At 34.5% G+C, this 18,001-nt stretch overlaps 1 protein-coding gene across 12 annotated transcripts in view; it reads right to left on the reverse strand.

Annotated features, from left to right (window-relative positions):
- The window catches only part of PCDH15 (protocadherin related 15), a 1,888,416-nt gene that overhangs the window by 373,751 nt on the left and 1,496,664 nt on the right, over positions 1–18,001 (reverse strand). For all 12 annotated transcript variants that reach the window (XM_030941315.1, XM_030941316.1, XM_030941314.1 and 9 more), the window contains one exon: positions 5,459–5,665. In XM_030941315.1, the coding sequence (XP_030797175.1) occupies positions 5,459–5,665 (207 nt within the window). The remainder of the gene's footprint in view (positions 1–5,458; positions 5,666–18,001) is intronic.

The raw sequence follows: 18,001 nt of genomic DNA on the forward strand, positions 1-18,001 counted from the left end.
CTCACTGCAGCCTCAAACTAGTGGGCTCAAGTGATCCTTCTGCCTCAGCCTCCCAATTAGTGAGACTACAAGCATGAACCACCATGCCTGGCTAAGTTTTTTGTTTATTTTTGTAAAGACTGCATCTCCGTATGTAGCCGAGGCTGGTCTGGAACTCCTGGCCTCAAGCAATCCTCCAGCCTCACCCTCCCAAAGTGCTGGGATTACAAGAGTGAGCCACCACACCCAGCGGAGAGCAGCATGATTTTACCTTGTAGTAAAATTCATGCCCATAAACTGAAAAGGCTTTAAAGTTTTCTTTTGGTAATACAGATATTTTGAAAATCCCAGAAATGAACTAATTTACTTTATAAAAATAAAAGGTGCTCAGTCTGTAAAAAACAGATGAATCAGGACATAAATCCACCTTCTAATATATGAATGACTATTTCATAGATTTATTTTATGTGTGAGCAAATGGAAGTTTTAAGGAATAATGGATGAATTACAAGAAAACTGGTTTCAACTCAGTATGAGGAATAGTTTTCTAAGAATTAGAATTGTTCAGACATAGGATGGGCCACCATGTGAAATATTTAATGCAACATCATTAGGATTTTTGAAGCTTATATTAGATATCCTCATTAATTCAATAATGACTGGATTTATGAGCTTATTGAAGAGTTCGTAAACCCTATTAAGTGCTGGAAACTGTGTTAGATTTTCAGGATACAAAAGTTGCTAAGATATAGGACCTATTCTGAACAGATGTAAACTCATGAGGGAGAAAGACATTATTTTCAAGTTGGAAGTATAGAATTAGAGAAATGCACTGAGTGGGGCATGCAACTAAAATTGGATAATGAATACTGTGGAAAGATTCTTGAATGAAGGAATGCTTGAGGTGAGCTCTAAACACTGAGTATGTTATCCAAGCCAGTCTGTGCAACAGATGAAAGATTTCAAAGCCTAGAACATGTAATGAGCAAACATAATTAGACAAGATGTAGCTTGGCACATGCAAGAAACTACAAGCAGTTGCCAAATATTATAGGTGAATTAGGAAATTTCCAAGATTCAGGCTGCAAACATGTTCAGGTATCAAGATACAGAAAACTGCCTGAGCTTAAATTTCTTCTCTAGAGGAATAAGTGTCATAAATCTACATCAGATAGAAATGTGGGCCAGATGCCATGGTTCATGCCTGTAAACCCCAGCGAGGTGGGTGGATCACTTGAGGTCAGGAGTTCCAGACCAACCTGGCCAACATGGTGAAACCCTGTCTCTAGTAAAAATGCAAACAAACAAAAAAATTAGCTGGGCATGTTGGTACAAGCCTGTAATCCCAGCTACTCTGGAGGCTGAAGTGGGAGAATCACTGAACCAGGGAGGTAGAGGTTGCAGTGAGAGCTTGGATCATGATGCTGCACTCCAGCCTGGGTGACAGAAAGAGACTCTGTCAAAAGAAAGAAAAGAAAGAAAAAGAAAACAAAGAAGAAGGAAGGAAGGAGGGAAGGAGGGAAGGAGGGAAGGAGGGAAGGAAGGAAGGAAGGAAGGAAGGAAGGAAGGAAGGAAGGAAGGAAAGAAGGAAGGAAGGGAACAAAGAAGAGAAGAAAGAAAGGAGAAGGAAGGAAGGAAGGAAGGAAGGAAGAAGGAAGGAAGGAATGAAAGGAAAGAGGAGGAAGGGACAAAGAAGAAAAGAAAGGAAAAGAAAGGAAGGAAGGCAGGAAGGAATAAGGAAGGAAGAAGGAAGGAAGTAAGGAAGGAAGAGAAGGAAGGAAAAGCAAGAAAGAAAGAAAGAAAAACTAAAGAAAGAAAGAAAGAAAGAAAGAAAGAGAAAGAAAGAAGAAGACAAAGAAAGAAAAAGAGAGAGACAAAGAAAGAAAGAAAGGAAAAGAAAAGAAAAAAGAAAAGAAAAGAGAGAAAGAAAGAAGAGAGGGAGGGAGGAAGGAAGGTTATAGTTACATGTTAGATTTGAGCTTTTGAATAAATCACTCTAATGGCCCTGCAGAAGATAGATTTGAGTACGAAATCAAGAGAACAAGAACATCAGGAAGTAATTCTAACAACAGACCAATAAGGTGATGCTTATAAGGACAGAGAGAAGAAAAGAGATTAAATAAATAATTTGGGGACAAAATAGGAAGATCTAGAAGATTTCTTAGTTGTGGTGAATAAAGAAAACATAAAAATCAAGCAAGACTTCTAGGTTTCCAGGTTGAATACCATAATAAAACATCTATCAATTTCTGGGAAATGGGTTTTAGGAGAGGATTTCATATAGCATTGGAAGTTTAAACTATTTCTAATATTCTATGAGCTTATTTATATTTTATATACAGAAACGACATATGATATTTTTAAAACTTTTATTACTAGGGGACTAGGCACAATTGTTCACTCTCTGAACACCTGATGACAGTCACTCACCATAGATTATTTTAGAAAGAGGGTGAGTCTAAGTAATAAACAAATGATCAGCTATACTGATTAATTTCTTTGCACTTTTACAAAAGTTATGAAGCATGTCACTCTCCATGTACATGGCATCATTTCAGGGAAATTTTCTCTCCATGCCCTTTCCTGCCAGTCCCAACAAAAGACACATGCCAAGGCAGCAATGATTGCTACCATATAGATGACTGGACAAGAGGGGGTACCTGATGAGTATGAAACTCACAATGTTATACAGCTATTAAATGATGGAACCAGGAGTCAAGCCAAGATCTGTCTAAATCCAAAGCCCAAGCCCCCAAGAAGACATACCTTAAAAACACCTCAGAGCATGTCACAGACTAACTGGCACGGTAAATCTCCAAGAGTTGAATTGTAAGTAGTGTTCCTCAAAGGTTTTAGAACCCTGAGCTCTCTCCACTTTATTTCATCAATGCCCTGTGAGTACTACTGTGTTTTACAAAGTTACTTGGAAGAGAATTTTAACATTTGTAATTTAGAAGTGAACAGACAATCCAGACAAGTACGGGGACACACAGGCAAACATACGGCTTAGTGTGTAACCATTAGATAATATGAACACACTGAGAAAGTATAAATACATAAATTTTGCTATCGTGTAAACTTAAAACTACATAACTTTAAGATTTACATTTTTCTAACCACCTATCTATTAAGATAAATCAATATTTTTCTAACCACATATCTATTAAGGTATGACCTAAGCTGTCGTACACTTTCAAGTTGATTAGTCACTACTTCAAATATGAGTATGTATTCAACTGAAAAGCAAAAGCTGCACTAAAATTTGTGGGATATTATTAGTTCTACAAAACATATTTGCTCAGCCTGGATTAATGTTATTAAGGTGACTTTACTTGTTTTCTAGTGGGGATTCAGTAAAGACTTTTTTCCTGTGACTCATGAAACTCACTATACGTCAGAGAATCCCTAAATTCTCTTGATTGGCATGTGAAACTGTGTATGGATTAATGTGTTCACTTTTCTAGGAAAAGAACCTACAGCATTCTTCAGCTATCATTATAGTCAGACTATGATCAAAGCATATAAAATATAGAGTGCTTAAAATTGAGAACTTTGGTTTCCATAAACCTTGGTTTAAGGTCCATATCTACTGTTTACTAACTCTCTGATCATGGTAAGGCATTTAAACTAGCTTTAATATCTCTTTCTGAGATATGGATAATTGCATCTATTATGTTTGTTGTGAGATTTAACGGAATTAATGCAAGAAAAAAGTATTTACTGTATTGTTTGACATGTACTGAAAACTCAATGACACCTAGATATTGTTAAAACTTGTGGTTTAAGAAGACAATAAACGTGAGAGACCAGGAAAGATTAAAAAAAAAAAAAGAAAGAAAGAAAGAAAAAGGCTGGAATGGAAGAAGAAAACAAAGCTAAGAGAAATAAAAGAATAAAATAAAGCATATGGTGGAAAGAGGTGGAGTGCCCACAAGAATTGTCATATCCTCTGCATAGTGTTACAAAATTTATTTAGAAAGAGAAAAAAAAATCTGAAAGTACCTTCCTAATTTCCTAAAGTGATTATAAAGCTATATGTAATGGGATATTAGGGAATCTTCTAGAGCACTGCTGCCTTATGAGTGACATGTGAGTATTTATATTTAATTTCATTAAAATTTAGCAAAATTTAAAAGTTATGTTTTGAGTCCAGTTAAATTTTAAGTACTCAATAGCTATATAAGGCTGGTGGCTACTATATTGGACAGTACAGTTACACAGTAATTTCATCATCACAAAAAGTTCTATCTAAGAGCAAGCATTGTTAATGTAGAAACGGCTGAGTCAAGACTTATATAACAGCAAGTAAGAAATCCAACTATCTTTTACAAATAGGTATGTTTATAATCCAAACAAGTTGAATTTCTTATTTGCTGTTTTATATATATACATGTATTTTTATATTATATATATAAAACAGCAAGAATATATATGTACACGTGTGTGTATGTATACCTGTGTATATATTTATATCTATATCTATATCTATCTATCTCTGTGTATGTATACCTGTGTATATATCTATATCTCTCTCTATATATATACACAAAACATATGTATACACATTTTTGCAGTGAGGATACTGTGGTAGTTCACAAACTCAAAGGAAAATCTTTGGGAATTAGAATACCTCTGGGGAACTTACAACTTAAAAGACAGGGACTCAATGGGATTCTCTTTTCTGTGTGTATCTCTCAGGCTTCATTCTCTCCCACTGATAACTGGCTTTCTCATGATGTCAGCAAATGTGGCTACAAAGGCTTCAGATTCATTTCCACTTCTCTAATACATGATGCCAAAGTCTTTCAGCCCTTCTGTTTGCCATTGTAAATTCCCGGGAGGATTCTGGCTAGCCTGGTATAGATTTTCTGTCCCTTTATAACACTGACTCTGGCTAAGGAGGTAAAGTGTTCTGATTTGCTCAGCCTGGACCATTTCCCACTCATGTAGATAGTGTGAGTGCCAGAAAAACAAAGGACAATGATGTGTGAAGTGTTAGCATCCACACAGTCACTGGCAGAATTATGATAGGGTCAGCTGCCTCAAATATATTTTATTTCATAACGATGCCCTCAGACTTAAAGAAAAGACTCTCAGAATCACAATCTAGGGGTGCTTTCATGATTTTTTACTCATGTAGTAACACCATTATTTCTGCTTTATCAGCAATTATATGAAACAGTTCTCAACATGTTAATAAAAATATTGCCCTCGTCGTTTAATAAACATCAAGTAAAACATTCATTTTCTTATGTATACTGAATATCTGCAAGCTGAAAAGGAATAGTTATTGAATTCAAAGATACTTTTAAAAAATATCCTTGTTTTGGAATTAAATTATAATACTAAAACTCACTTATGGTGATTTAATTCTCTCTTCTCTAGTTTATGTAGCCGTATCTTTGTCATATTTCCCATTAATGGAAATATAACATGAGATTTGTTACACAAACAAGAGCAAAATATGTATTTAACTTACATCTTCTATGTCCTTGTCCAGAGCTACTATTCTTAAAGGTGAGGTCAAATTGAGACTGTCCGAAATGGTTGCTCCCACTGGGGCAGATTCCAGGATATAGCCTTGGTAACTGGGCATTGTAAAATATGGGCTTTGATTGTTTTCATCCAGTATTTCAATGTGTAGACTGGCAAAGGCAGGAAGAGGATGACCATTGTCTTGTTCAGCCTGAAATTAAAAAGAAAAGAGATTTAAAAAGTACATGTTATGCTATCTTTTTGGAGTTTCACTTTTCATGCAATATATAGGGTTCTCTTTTTAACTAATATCATTACATGAGGAAAAAATACTTTAAAGGGCCTTTAGAAAATATAAATGAGGAAATGAAAATCCAGAGAGGCTTAATTGCTTCAGCCTTCTGTTTTAAAACCCAGTGTATATTTTAACAATTCACTGTAATCAATTATTTAATTTTTTTTTTTTTTTTTTTGAGATGGAGTCTTGCTGTGTTGCCCAGGCTGGAATGCGGTGGTGCGTTCCAGGCTGGAATGCGGTGGTGCGTTCCAGGCTCACTGCAAGCTCCGCCTCCCAGGTTCACGCCATTCTCCTACCTCAGCCTCCCGAGTAGCTGGGACTACAGGTGTTCACCACGACGTCCAGTTAATATTTTGTATTTTTAGTAGAGACGGGGTTTCACCGTGTTAGCCAGGATGGTCTCCATCTCCTGACCTCGTGGTCTGCCCGCCTGGGCCTCACAAAGTACTGGGATGACAGACCTGAGCCACTGCGCCCAGCCAAATTATTGTAATTTTTATTGAATACAGTAGGAGAGGTAATTGTGTTTAAATACATTCAGTCAGAAAATTACAAATGGAGATACTTGAGTGTACTGTTGATAAAATATTTAAATAAAAGACAGAAAAAAAATAACACAAATAAAGAACTATACGTATAGACTTTGTCTCTTCTGTGTCTTCTCATTTTACACTAATGTTTAAATCTCTGCTATGGTCTGAATGCTATTGTACCCCCCAAATTCATCAATTTAAATTTTAATCTCAAAGGTGATGATATTAAGAGGTGTGGCATTTGGAAGGTGGTAAGGTGGTGAGGGCAGAGCCTTCATTAATGGGGTTAATGCCCTTATAGAAAAGTGTCTAGAGAGCTCCTTTTCCCTGCCTCACACCACGTGAGAACACAGTAAGAAGGTAGCACCCTCTATGAGGAAGTGGGCCCTCGCCAGAAACCAAATTTACAAGTGTCTTACTCTTGGAATTTCCAGCCTCCAGGACTGTGAAAAATAAATGTTCCTTGTTTATAAGCCATCCAGCTTATGGTGTTTTGGGAGGTGGAGCTTGCAGTGAGCCTAGAACGCACCACCGCATTCCAGCCTGGGCAACACAGCAAGACTCCGTCTCAAAAAAAAAAAAAAAAAAAAATTAAATAATTGATTACATTGAATTGTTAAAATATACACTGGGTTTTAAAACAGAAGGCTGAAGCAATTAAGCCTCTCTGGATTTTCATTTCCTCATTTATATTTTCTAAAAGCCCTTTAAAGTATTTTTTCCTCATGTAATGATATTAGTTAAAAAGAGAACCCTATATATTCCATGAAAAGTTATTGCAGCCTAAAGAAACATAGACAATTCCCACATAATTCATAATTCTATATAAAATTAATAGATTGAAGTTATATTTATTGCCCACTGAACATCCCCAAAAGCTTCCTAAAAGAACAGAAATAATAAATTTAATTGTAACATTATAGAAACTGTGGAATTTCAGTATTATTTAACTAGAAATGTTTTTCAAGTAAAATTAATATTCTTACATATAAATTTTCTTTTTTTCTCCCATTAAGTTTAAGAAATTGATAAAAATTTCTATTTCTGATACATTTTCTTAGAAAATCTCTGCATGGTATGCTGTGAATAGGAAAATGCTATCCATAGACTTTCTGTTTTTAAAAATATATATATTTTATTATATGTGTATTGGAAGGTTTAATTTAAAGGAAGAGTTCATCACAATTGACTTCTAGAAAATCTCCTTCAACTTTTATGAGAAAACATGGATATAATTTAATAGCATATACATTTATTAAAATGAATTCAAACTCTGTCTTTAATTTTTGTTGCTATGTTTTCCCCATTGTAAGAATAGTTGTATTTTGAAATCAATTAAAATGAAAATAAAATATTTGATATTAAACTCTAGTGTGCTTTTCTAGACAGATAGTGACAGTACTTTATAAGTAGCTCAGCTAGAGATCTCTGTTAAAACGTGAGGAAAGAAATTCAGTCTCCAAAAGACAATTTTTCACTTCCTTCTAATAATAATTTTCATCTGTTAAAAAGGTAGATAATAAACTACAGTGATATTGTTAGGGATTGCTGACTTTTCACCAAGAAATATCACAATATATTTTCCTTCATATTATTTATATTGAAGATTTGTTGAAATATTATTTATGCCAATTACTAATGTGAAATTATGGTAATTAATAAACCCATAGGGAGATAATGTCACATCATGCATTGATTAAAAACCTTATATTTGATTTTTAATATATTGAGATCTCTAATTAAATAATATGCTACATTTTCTTAGTAATATTACATAGTTTTTCTTATGCATTTAACTTTTCATTTGGCAGCAGAATGTCCAATTAGTCCATGGCACATAATGCTTTGAGATCCTGCTCTGCATTAAGAAGAACAGTACTGGAATAATGTTTGGCCCTGTCTGGGATTATGTATCCATTGCACATAAGCAGGCATGCTGCTAACACCATCAGTATGGATGAGGTCTTTCTGCATCTAGCAGTTGTGATTAATTTGTGCTGAGCCATGGGTGTTCTTTTAGGAGTTCCCTCTGTGGCATACATCAGACTTTCTGGAGACAGCTGACCAGGGCAAGAGGTACAGTCTATGCCTGGAAAACATTGTTTTTTCACTGTTTAAAACTAATTGGTCCATATGGGCATCCAACCCAATGACCCTGAAATGATTTAAGCAGAAATCCTCTGCTTCACTCTTAGAGGCTCAGAGCAGTTCATACATGCAAGGCACTGTGAACAGATTTTTTTTTCTCTCTTCTTTTATCTCTCTCTTTCTTTTAGATCTAATTATTCTAATAACCAGCATGTCATATCCAGGACAAAATAATGCTTTGAAAAGTCATAAATTCTATAATTTTTCCTCTTTCCCCAATGAACACACACAAACACACACAATATATAGGTGGTGAGGAGGATGAAAAAAGCAAAATTGTATAATAATGAAATAAGCTTACATTTTACATTCAGATCATATGTCGTTAGTTTTTACTGCCAACTGTGAAGCTAGTAAAAATATGTATTATTTGCATGATGAAAACAAAGTGATTCAATGAAAAGAGAAATAAAATTCAAATTAGATCTATGAAAATAATCTAATTCTTAACTTCCTCATATCTACAGAAATAACATATAAAGGTTCTGCCTATTTTTACTCTAATACTAGTTTAGTGTTAATAATGATTAATATTTTTGGATTGCTACTATATATTTTATTTGAGGTGTTTCAATTTGCTAACCAGATATCTGTCTCCAAAGCCCACTTTCTTTGTGTCATTTATCTGTCCAGATGTGAAAATGTATATTTTTGAACTGATGGAAAAAAAGAAAGGTTAGTTTTATATTCAAGGCCACATAGGTTGTAAGTAACATACAGAGCATGGGCCTAGCTAGACTCAGGTCTCCCGATTTTTAAGAGTCTACACAGGAAGATTCCTCAAATATTTCTCAAATTTATAGAATGCAAATGAATATTGAAAAGCAAGATAGATCAGACAAATGAGTAGTAGGAAAAAATACTGTGATAAATACTTCTGTTAAGTAGGAGTTAAAATGTTGAATATAAAAACAATAATAATAATAATAATAATAATAATATACTTTGCTCTTTAGTGGGTCCATGCATCAAAACTCTGATCCAATTATCTTTTCTTCCATATAATATAAATAAGGGTTCTCAAAAATCTGAATTTTTCTGTTCCCCTGAAATCCGTGGTGGATGAAATGAGAAATATTTTAAAAACAGCTCAATTGAAACAAGGTGGTATTTTAAAAATCATTTACTTTCATAAAGTAACCTTATTTATATCTACAGAGTCTATGGTCATGAGTTAAACATTATATTTAAATGCTAGGGTTTTGTTTGAAAAGAGTCTGGGCATGGGTCTCATTTTCAGTAATGAGACCGAAGTAAAACTAAAGCCAAACAACAATGAAGTATAAAAAGCACACTATTTTTTTACTTTGGAAGGCAAACACTGAAAAAGACAAACCATTTTCAACATTAAAAAAAGGAAATACTGATAATTTCTGAGCACCTTGTAATGGAGGACTGAGACTACAGAATAACTTTGTTCTTGCTAACCGGTGGCAAACAATTTAACAATTTCATAGTCTCTAATATGAAACCTTTCAAGTAGATTCAACAATTTAAAAAAGATAATGGTAAAGCTTATCAGATTATTGATCATTTAAATAAATTATAGGATAGAAGAAAGAAATCATGTTTTCCAGGAATTACTTATTGTTCATCTACAGAGCCCACTTTTTTTTTTTTTTTTTTTTTTTTTTTTTTGTATTTTACATTCTGGGATACACGTGCAGAACGTGCAGGTTTGTTACATAGGCATACACGTTTCATGGTGGTTTGCTGCACCCAACAACCCATCATCTATATTAGGCATTTCTCCTAATGCTATCCCTTCCCTAGGCCCCCACCCTTGACAGGTCCCGGTATGTGATGTTCCCTTCCCTGTGTCCATGTGTTCTTATTGCTCAACTCCCACTTCTTAGATCTCAAGTTCTCACCTTCGTCTGTACTCACCCTCCCAAGTTTTCTTAAATCCACTTCAATCATACTTTCGCCTCAGCCACGCAAAGCCAGCTGCTTTTGTCAAAATCACCAGTGCCTTTTACATTGCCAAAAGCAATATTTATTTTCAGTCCTTATCTTACTTGACCTATCTTCAGCATTTAAACATTATTCACTATCCTTTCATGGCGACACCTTCTCGGTTCTCTTTCTATCTTACTATCCATGTTTTCTCATTCTCTTTTGGTGGTTTCCCATTTTCTCCCCTACTTCTTAATTTTGGAGTGGCCCAGAAATGAGGTGTTATTCATCTTTTCTTTATACTCACTCCTTTGCTCATCTAGTCTAATCTCATAGCATTAAAAATGTCAGTACTATTATGACCCCTAATTTTAATCTCCAACCCGGGCTTGTCCTCTGAATTCCACAATCCATATCCAACTGTGTACTTCATAACACTGCTTAAATATCTAACAGACATTTCAGATATAAATACCTGCAACAATGAAATTCTGATTACCCTCCATGAACCTCCTACACTCATGGTCTTTCCCACTTTAATGGCAGCTACATACTTACAGGTACAGAAAACAAGAAACTTGAAGTCACCTCTTGCTTCAGGTGATAGATGTGGAAAAAGTGAAAACCAGTTTTTTTAAAATTGAATTTGAAGTTCCATCTTCTCATTTCACAATACAGTATTAGTAGATTATATATGCCAAGAAATATTCTGTGTAAACTTAAGATGAAAAAACAGTCTTATATCAATGTAGCGAATTATGGTCTTACCCTACTTAAACATTAAAGATAAATATTGCAATTTTCAAAGTTAAGGTAGTACCACATTTTAATTTGGCTAATGTTATAAGTTTATGAAATATTTTTCTGTATTTATAGCATGCAAAAATAGAAATATAATCATATTTCATGTATAGTAAATTCCATCATCCAATGCTATTGAAAACCTAAACCTTTCTTGTAATTAGTCTGAACCTCATTTTTCATTAGATTTTTAAATTCCATGAGTATAAATACTGTAAATGTATCTGTTTCATTCACTGCTAAAATTTCAGACAATCACTGGTATATGGAAGAAGCTCAAATATATATTTATTTTTACTTTTCTGTATTTTTAATTTTAATAGGCTTTACATTAAATATTTTTTAAAAAATTAAGTGAATGTGACATCATTCTAATTCCCATTCGATAGATATTTATGGATTTTTTTTCAGTGTGTGTGTGTGTGTGAACATACACAAAGTAGAAATTAATTAATGTGAATGTACAACATGAACACCTTGGATGATAGAATGTCTCTATTCATGCATTTTAAAGGTTTGCGATATCTGCAAGTTTACCTACTGGTAATTGATACTGATGCACATTCTTACCAGTCTTATGAATGGACCTCACCCAGCCCCCTCAATCATCAATTATGATTCTATCTCTATAGGATGGTGCTGTGAACAGAATAACGTATAATCTTCCAGAAAGTTTATGCATTTACATATAATATTTATGCAAAAAGGCCTATTTATATGATTTTTTAAATGGACAATGGCTTAAAGAATGAGATGTTTGTTGTGACTTTGCTCTTAACACATGGCTTAGATACATTTTCTTGTCAGAATGAGGCAAATTGAGGACTTTAGCATGATTTCGACTGTGTGTACTCTTACATTCCACTTAACACATTTTAATTTATTAATTTAATTTACTTGCTTTACTTACTGAACTATAGCTTTTAACACCTAGTTCTTAGAACCTGCTTGGCCAATTTTTGCAAACATTAGATATCTTAGGAAAAGAAAAAAAAGAGGGAGGGAGGAAGAAAAAGAGGGAATAAAGGATGGAGGGAGTGGGTAAGGAAAACAAATGGCATTCTCTTTTCACCAGAGGTAAGGGACAGATAAATGTTAAAAATCATGGCAACCACACAAGGCAATCATTCTCAAATTCTGATGTGCATAAGAATAGAATGGAAGGCCTAATAAAAAGCAGATTCCCTGGGCCGGGTGCCGTGGCTCACTCCTGTAATCCTAACACTTTGGGAGGCTGAGGTGGGTGGATCCCCAGAGGTAGCGAGTTTGAGACCAGCCTGACCAACATAGAGAAGCCCTGTCTCTACTAAAAATACAAAATTAGCTGGGTGTGGCACTGTATGCCTATAATGCCAGCTACTCGGGAGGCTGAGGCAGAAGAATCGCTTGAACCTGGGAGGCGGAGGTTGTGGTGAGCCAAAATTGTGCCATTACACTCCAGCCTGAGCAACAAGAAAAAAAAAAAAAAAAAAAAAAAGCACATTCCCACACCCAATCCACAAAGATTCTGGTTCATATGTTGGTGTTAGAGGCAAGGAATCTCCATTTTTATCAAACTCTCTATGGTGGTTATAATGTGAGCAGCATGTACTTTGACAGATATCATTCTGGGTGTGGCTACTCAAACTCCAATTGTTGGAGAATCTTTCTTTTTAGCCCTATTGATTAGTAAAGAGGACCAGTCTTTACTAATGGATAGTCATTATTATCTGGAGTAAAAACTCCGGAAAATACAGTGCATCCAAGAGCCAATGTTGTCACGCCAGAAGACTTAGAGTCTAGTAACTGAAACTGCATACAATTATACAAACATCAACTGTGTAGGTTCAACAACATGAAAATTGTAATATGACTCTAGCATTACAAAGGATGGCTCACATGTCAGTGGGAATACTCTACAAATAATAAACTCAGTCTTAGCTACTATTCATATGTTATGGTCAAATCCTCTTGGCATTCCATTATTCACAATTGATTAGAATTTAGGTATGTTGGTGTATGTGTGCATGTATGTATGTGTATACGTAGTATCAATATAGTCTTGAGTGTAAGCCACCGTTTTTACTTTATTATTTTTAAATAAAAGGACTTCAGATTGACAACAAAAAGCAGAGTGAAGGTAATTCGACATACAGAAGGTTTTTGGTGTCTAGTTAGAGAAAGACAAATGCATACAAAATGTACCCTGAAGGCAGATAATGACAATGTTCTGAGTAATAGTGTATTCCTGTTGCTAATGACTCTAAACATAGGATATAAGGCTACTGTGTAATGCAAAATTTTCTTCTTCCTCTGTTCCCTTCCTGGAGACCACACCTCTTGCTAAACAGTTCTTCAGTAAAGCCTTCAATATACAAGGGTATAATTTTTCCAAGTTTCTTCACCCAGCAAGGTACAGGCTGCATATTTACCTTTATATGAGAATGATTCTGAAGAACTGGCAAGTCAACCAAACTACCAATGATTCATGCATATCCCTTTATTGCTTTATTTTCAATTTTAAATTCAACTCTCAAGTAGACAAAGAAGATTGTTCACTTTGGTTAATTTTGTTGGAGGGCGAAATTATACATCCTCTCTTTCTTTATTGATAGAAATTGGATTTGCTTAACATTTTAAAAATCACTTTAGACAGGTAAAATATGTTTACTTAAGCTTTCAACCAATTTATTTTTTTCGGCAATAACATTATTAGTGTATAACCTTCAAATAGCCTGACATTTGGACATGTTTGTCTTGGGATTCAAATGTGAATTACTTGTACTTTTATTTTGAAATCAAAATGTTAATAAAAGTCTCAAATTTTCATTTAGCAGACAATTCATCGCCATTGACCTTTTTCACAGGTGGAAAGTATATGATTGTGGAACATATGTTTCCTGAGTTGGTTACAGTAAAGAAAAATATAAGGAATGATAAAATTCTTAAGAATCTGATTAAAAACATCAACATTTAATCCAATTTTAAAATGTTGCAAAAAAGAAGAGAAAGGTAATTTATGCTGTTAGAATCCTATAGTGGAAGTTTGTGGTTGTGTCAGGTGTTGGCTAGGTGATTAGTGACTAGGAGGAGGTGTAGGAGTATTTGGGATGTTTGTAGTATTTTTTTTAAACAAAAATCTGGTTGTTAGTTACATGATTAACTTCACTTTGTGAAAATTCATCAAGATACACACTTTCCTGTATGTCAGTAGCATGTCAGCATTTCAATTAAAATGTTACTAAAAATAAGCTATGAACTTGCTCCCCAAAAAAGTGTACCTAGACTATCCTTCCCTCTCCTATCACAGTAAAGTAGGATATGGGCACTCAAGTCCAATTGCTAATTTAATAAGGGCTGCTCTAGGAAGTGACATGGAAAACCAGCATTATGAAGATACATGAAAATTAAAGATGCCCCCCTCTTCAACCATCTGCATTCATTAAAGATAGACCCCAAAAGTAGACTTGGCCTTTTGCACTTTCCCACTAGTATTTCCCAAACACTGTGGTTTCCAAAGCCCTGCTTCTTATCTGCTGCCTTAAAATAATCCAAGGAAATTGTTAAAGCAGATTCCCAGGGGCTCAGCCAAAATACTTGACATGTATTTGCTATATTGCTTACTTGTTTTCTTTATTATTTTAATTTTATCATATCTTCCTAAGTTTTCAAGTAATTTTAATAAATGATTTGCTCTCAAAATTTAGCATCCTGAAAATCACATGTAAATCTTGATTCTGTAGGGATAGCCCTGAAGTCTGCCTTTCCAAAAGGAGCACATCCCATGGTCCTGATATGTAGAATCAGTAGTCGTTTGGGATCAGTTGTATCGGGCATTTCAGCCTCTCTCGCACAGGCTTATAGGTAGCTGTTACACTAAAAAAGCCTAGGGTGAGCAGCTGAGGCCAACTCTGCTCTAGCCTTTTATGTAAGGCTACATTATCACTCTTCTTCACTTTCAGCAAAATCTCTTAACTTGGACTTAGTTGGAAACAGAACGGAGGACAGTCATTTATGTAAGGGAACTCTCTGTAGGATCCTGCAGCTCACTGAAGCTCTACAAAAACTAGGGGTCCAAAGCAACAGTAATTGGTAATAGGTTATCAGGTTATATTTCCTTTTTTCCTGTGTGTGTGTGTGTGTGTGTGTGTGTGTGTGTGTGTGTGTGTAAAATGTCTTAGGGAGAGATGACTGAAAAACCTGTGCTCCATGAATCAATGAACATATTATCAACTAACTAAAAGTTGTTAGGTTTTTGCCATTAAAAGTAATGGCAAACACCGCAATTATGTTTGCAACATCCTAATAAAAATAAGAATATACTATTGATTATTGACCCTACTTGTAAAATTAACTGCCTTAAAACCTACAGGAGCCTCCTTTATTTAAAATTCAATACTCTAAAAATTAAAGGATGCATAATCAGTTTGACTCTAAGCCAATTTATTTCTATTACTAAACATACTCAAAAACTTATAAATAAATTCAAAAACATATAAACTTCATGGGATAAAATACAAACAACTGTTATATGCTGTACAGTTTTTTTGCAAGGTTATACAGCAAGAGATACATTCTTGGTTGGAAACGAACACATTTTTTTGTATGACAAAAAGAAAAAGATAACTTCACTAGATAGAATATAGGCACATACTTTAAAAAGCTTTGTAATGTAACAACAAAATAATACTGACACATTTCATACCTAGGGAATATTTTTAATAAAATAAAATACTTTCTATCTTCACTTCAAGTAAGAATATGCCCATTCGGTTTATATGAATGGGCATACAATGAAAACATGAATCCTTAAATCTCTTGTATAGCTTTCAGTGATAAAAATCTTTCTTTTTGCTTAGAGAATGAGATATAAATTGACACTGGAATGACTAAAGGAATTTTGAATGATTTAAAGAAAAAACCTTGCCACTCTGGGGAAGACCAAAGATTCTGAAAACTCTCTCTTATCACCAACATGTTGAATGATTTGGCTGGTGTTTGGAACGTGAAAATCATCTTGGGTATAAACAGCAAGGTCAGCCAGATATAAAATTATGATAGTGAGAAAGGGATAACATTTTTTTCTGTGAATCTTCCAACTTACGTTTTATTTTTATTATTTTATCCTGCCTTTTGCCTCCCCAACCAGCAAAGCCATCTTATCCTACACTGGAGTCTGATCCCATTCCTAGTTTTTTCTCAACCAAGAGAAAATCCCACTAAAGTACCTTCTATGAATTAGTCAACTAGAATAATGCATTTTGTAATAAGCAAATTTTAAAACTTCATCAACATAAAAATTATATCTAAATTGGTTATTTTTTCAGAACCTAGAAGATAGTGAGGGTGAGAGGTCAATGTTCCTCCACCTACCAGACTGTTCTGGAGACAAAAAATAACAAAGAGTTTCAGCCTACAAGTTTTTCAGTATGCTCTTTCATTGTTATATTACTGTGGAATCAAGAAACCTATGAAGAACGATTACTTGGGAACATATGCGCAGAGTGCTAAGGATGTTTATGTGTGTGGGGATGGCAGAGTGAGGAGACATGGTAAGGGTTCAGAAAGTGCCTTTCCTTTGAACATTTTACAATGTTTGGTCTTGCTGTTGTACTCTTACGATGACCTTTGCCGACAAGAAGGCCTTGGCAAAAAGCAAGGTACTCTGATAAGAATGGATAAATTGCCTTTCTTCTTCCCAAGCAGTTACAGGTCACCTTGTGAGGAAGAAAGAAGGCCAAGTAAAATGTCACCTCTGTGTGTCTTTTGTCAGTTTGTGCATTTCGACAGCCACTATATTCAACTGCTACATTGTATTTCTGTTCTAATACTCCTGCATGAATAACATTATGAGACGAGGACATCATACTTCCTTTCCTTTTATTAGCTTCCATAATTGGCATAATAGTTAATTAATTTAAGCCAGTACTTAGAATTTTTAGAGACCAACCAGTGGAAAATAAAAAGACACAGTGTTCTTTCTGAAGAAACACAAATACTTTTTTTGGTTGTTGTTTTTGTTTTTGTTTTTTGTTCGTTTGTTTGTTTTGTGTTTTGGTATTATTTATTATTTCCTAGTCATGGTAGTGTTACTCTTCAGCAATATTTTTGTTTGATTAAACTTAACTCATTAAGACAAAAATTTTAAAAGGTTAAGTTTTTTAGATTGACTTCTTTTTGAGCTTCTACATCCTCTGTGATGTATTTCAGCATGTTATCTGAGTCAAATGGTTGCTGTTCTCATGATGTGTTATTGGATGTGGTATCAGGCACCTTGTGGAGGAACTCTCTGGTGGGAGGTGGTGTACAACGTCACCCTGTAGCAGAAAACCTGAAGGATACTCTTAGCTGCCTTATCTGGCATTTGATCCCTTAATTCTATCCATGTGCATCACTTCATCCTTAGGCAGTTAAAATTTCATATTCTACCTCTGAGCTCATTTACTTACTCTGTTACAGTTAAGGTAAAACAGATATAGTCATTTGTCTTAACCATTCCCGCTTATTCAGTGATATGTTCAAATTTCCTAACATGAAGGATTTTCCTCATCATTAATTAGAATTATTAGTAATCTTATACAGAGAGCCTCGTGGAACATAGTTTTCTCCCAAATTCTTCTTGGCCCCCTAGTTTTAACCCAGTTGATAACATCCCCTTTTGTTAGTTGGACGCTATGACACATCATGACAAAAATTATGCTTTATGTGGCAATCTGCTAAGTTTAACAAAAAAAGGAGAACACAAAATTAAAAGATAAACACTTATCAGTGTATCAAAGATCAATTGATTTCAGAAACTGTAATGCTTGTGTGGAAATTCATGGAAAGATTGCTATTTCATTACTAAGAACAAATAATGCCTGAAATTTCTGTGGAATGATTTTCTCTAAAA

The sequence above is a fragment of the Rhinopithecus roxellana genome, chromosome 11, assembly GCF_007565055.1.
Source record: "Rhinopithecus roxellana isolate Shanxi Qingling chromosome 11, ASM756505v1, whole genome shotgun sequence".
NCBI lineage: Eukaryota > Metazoa > Chordata > Mammalia > Primates > Cercopithecidae > Rhinopithecus > Rhinopithecus roxellana.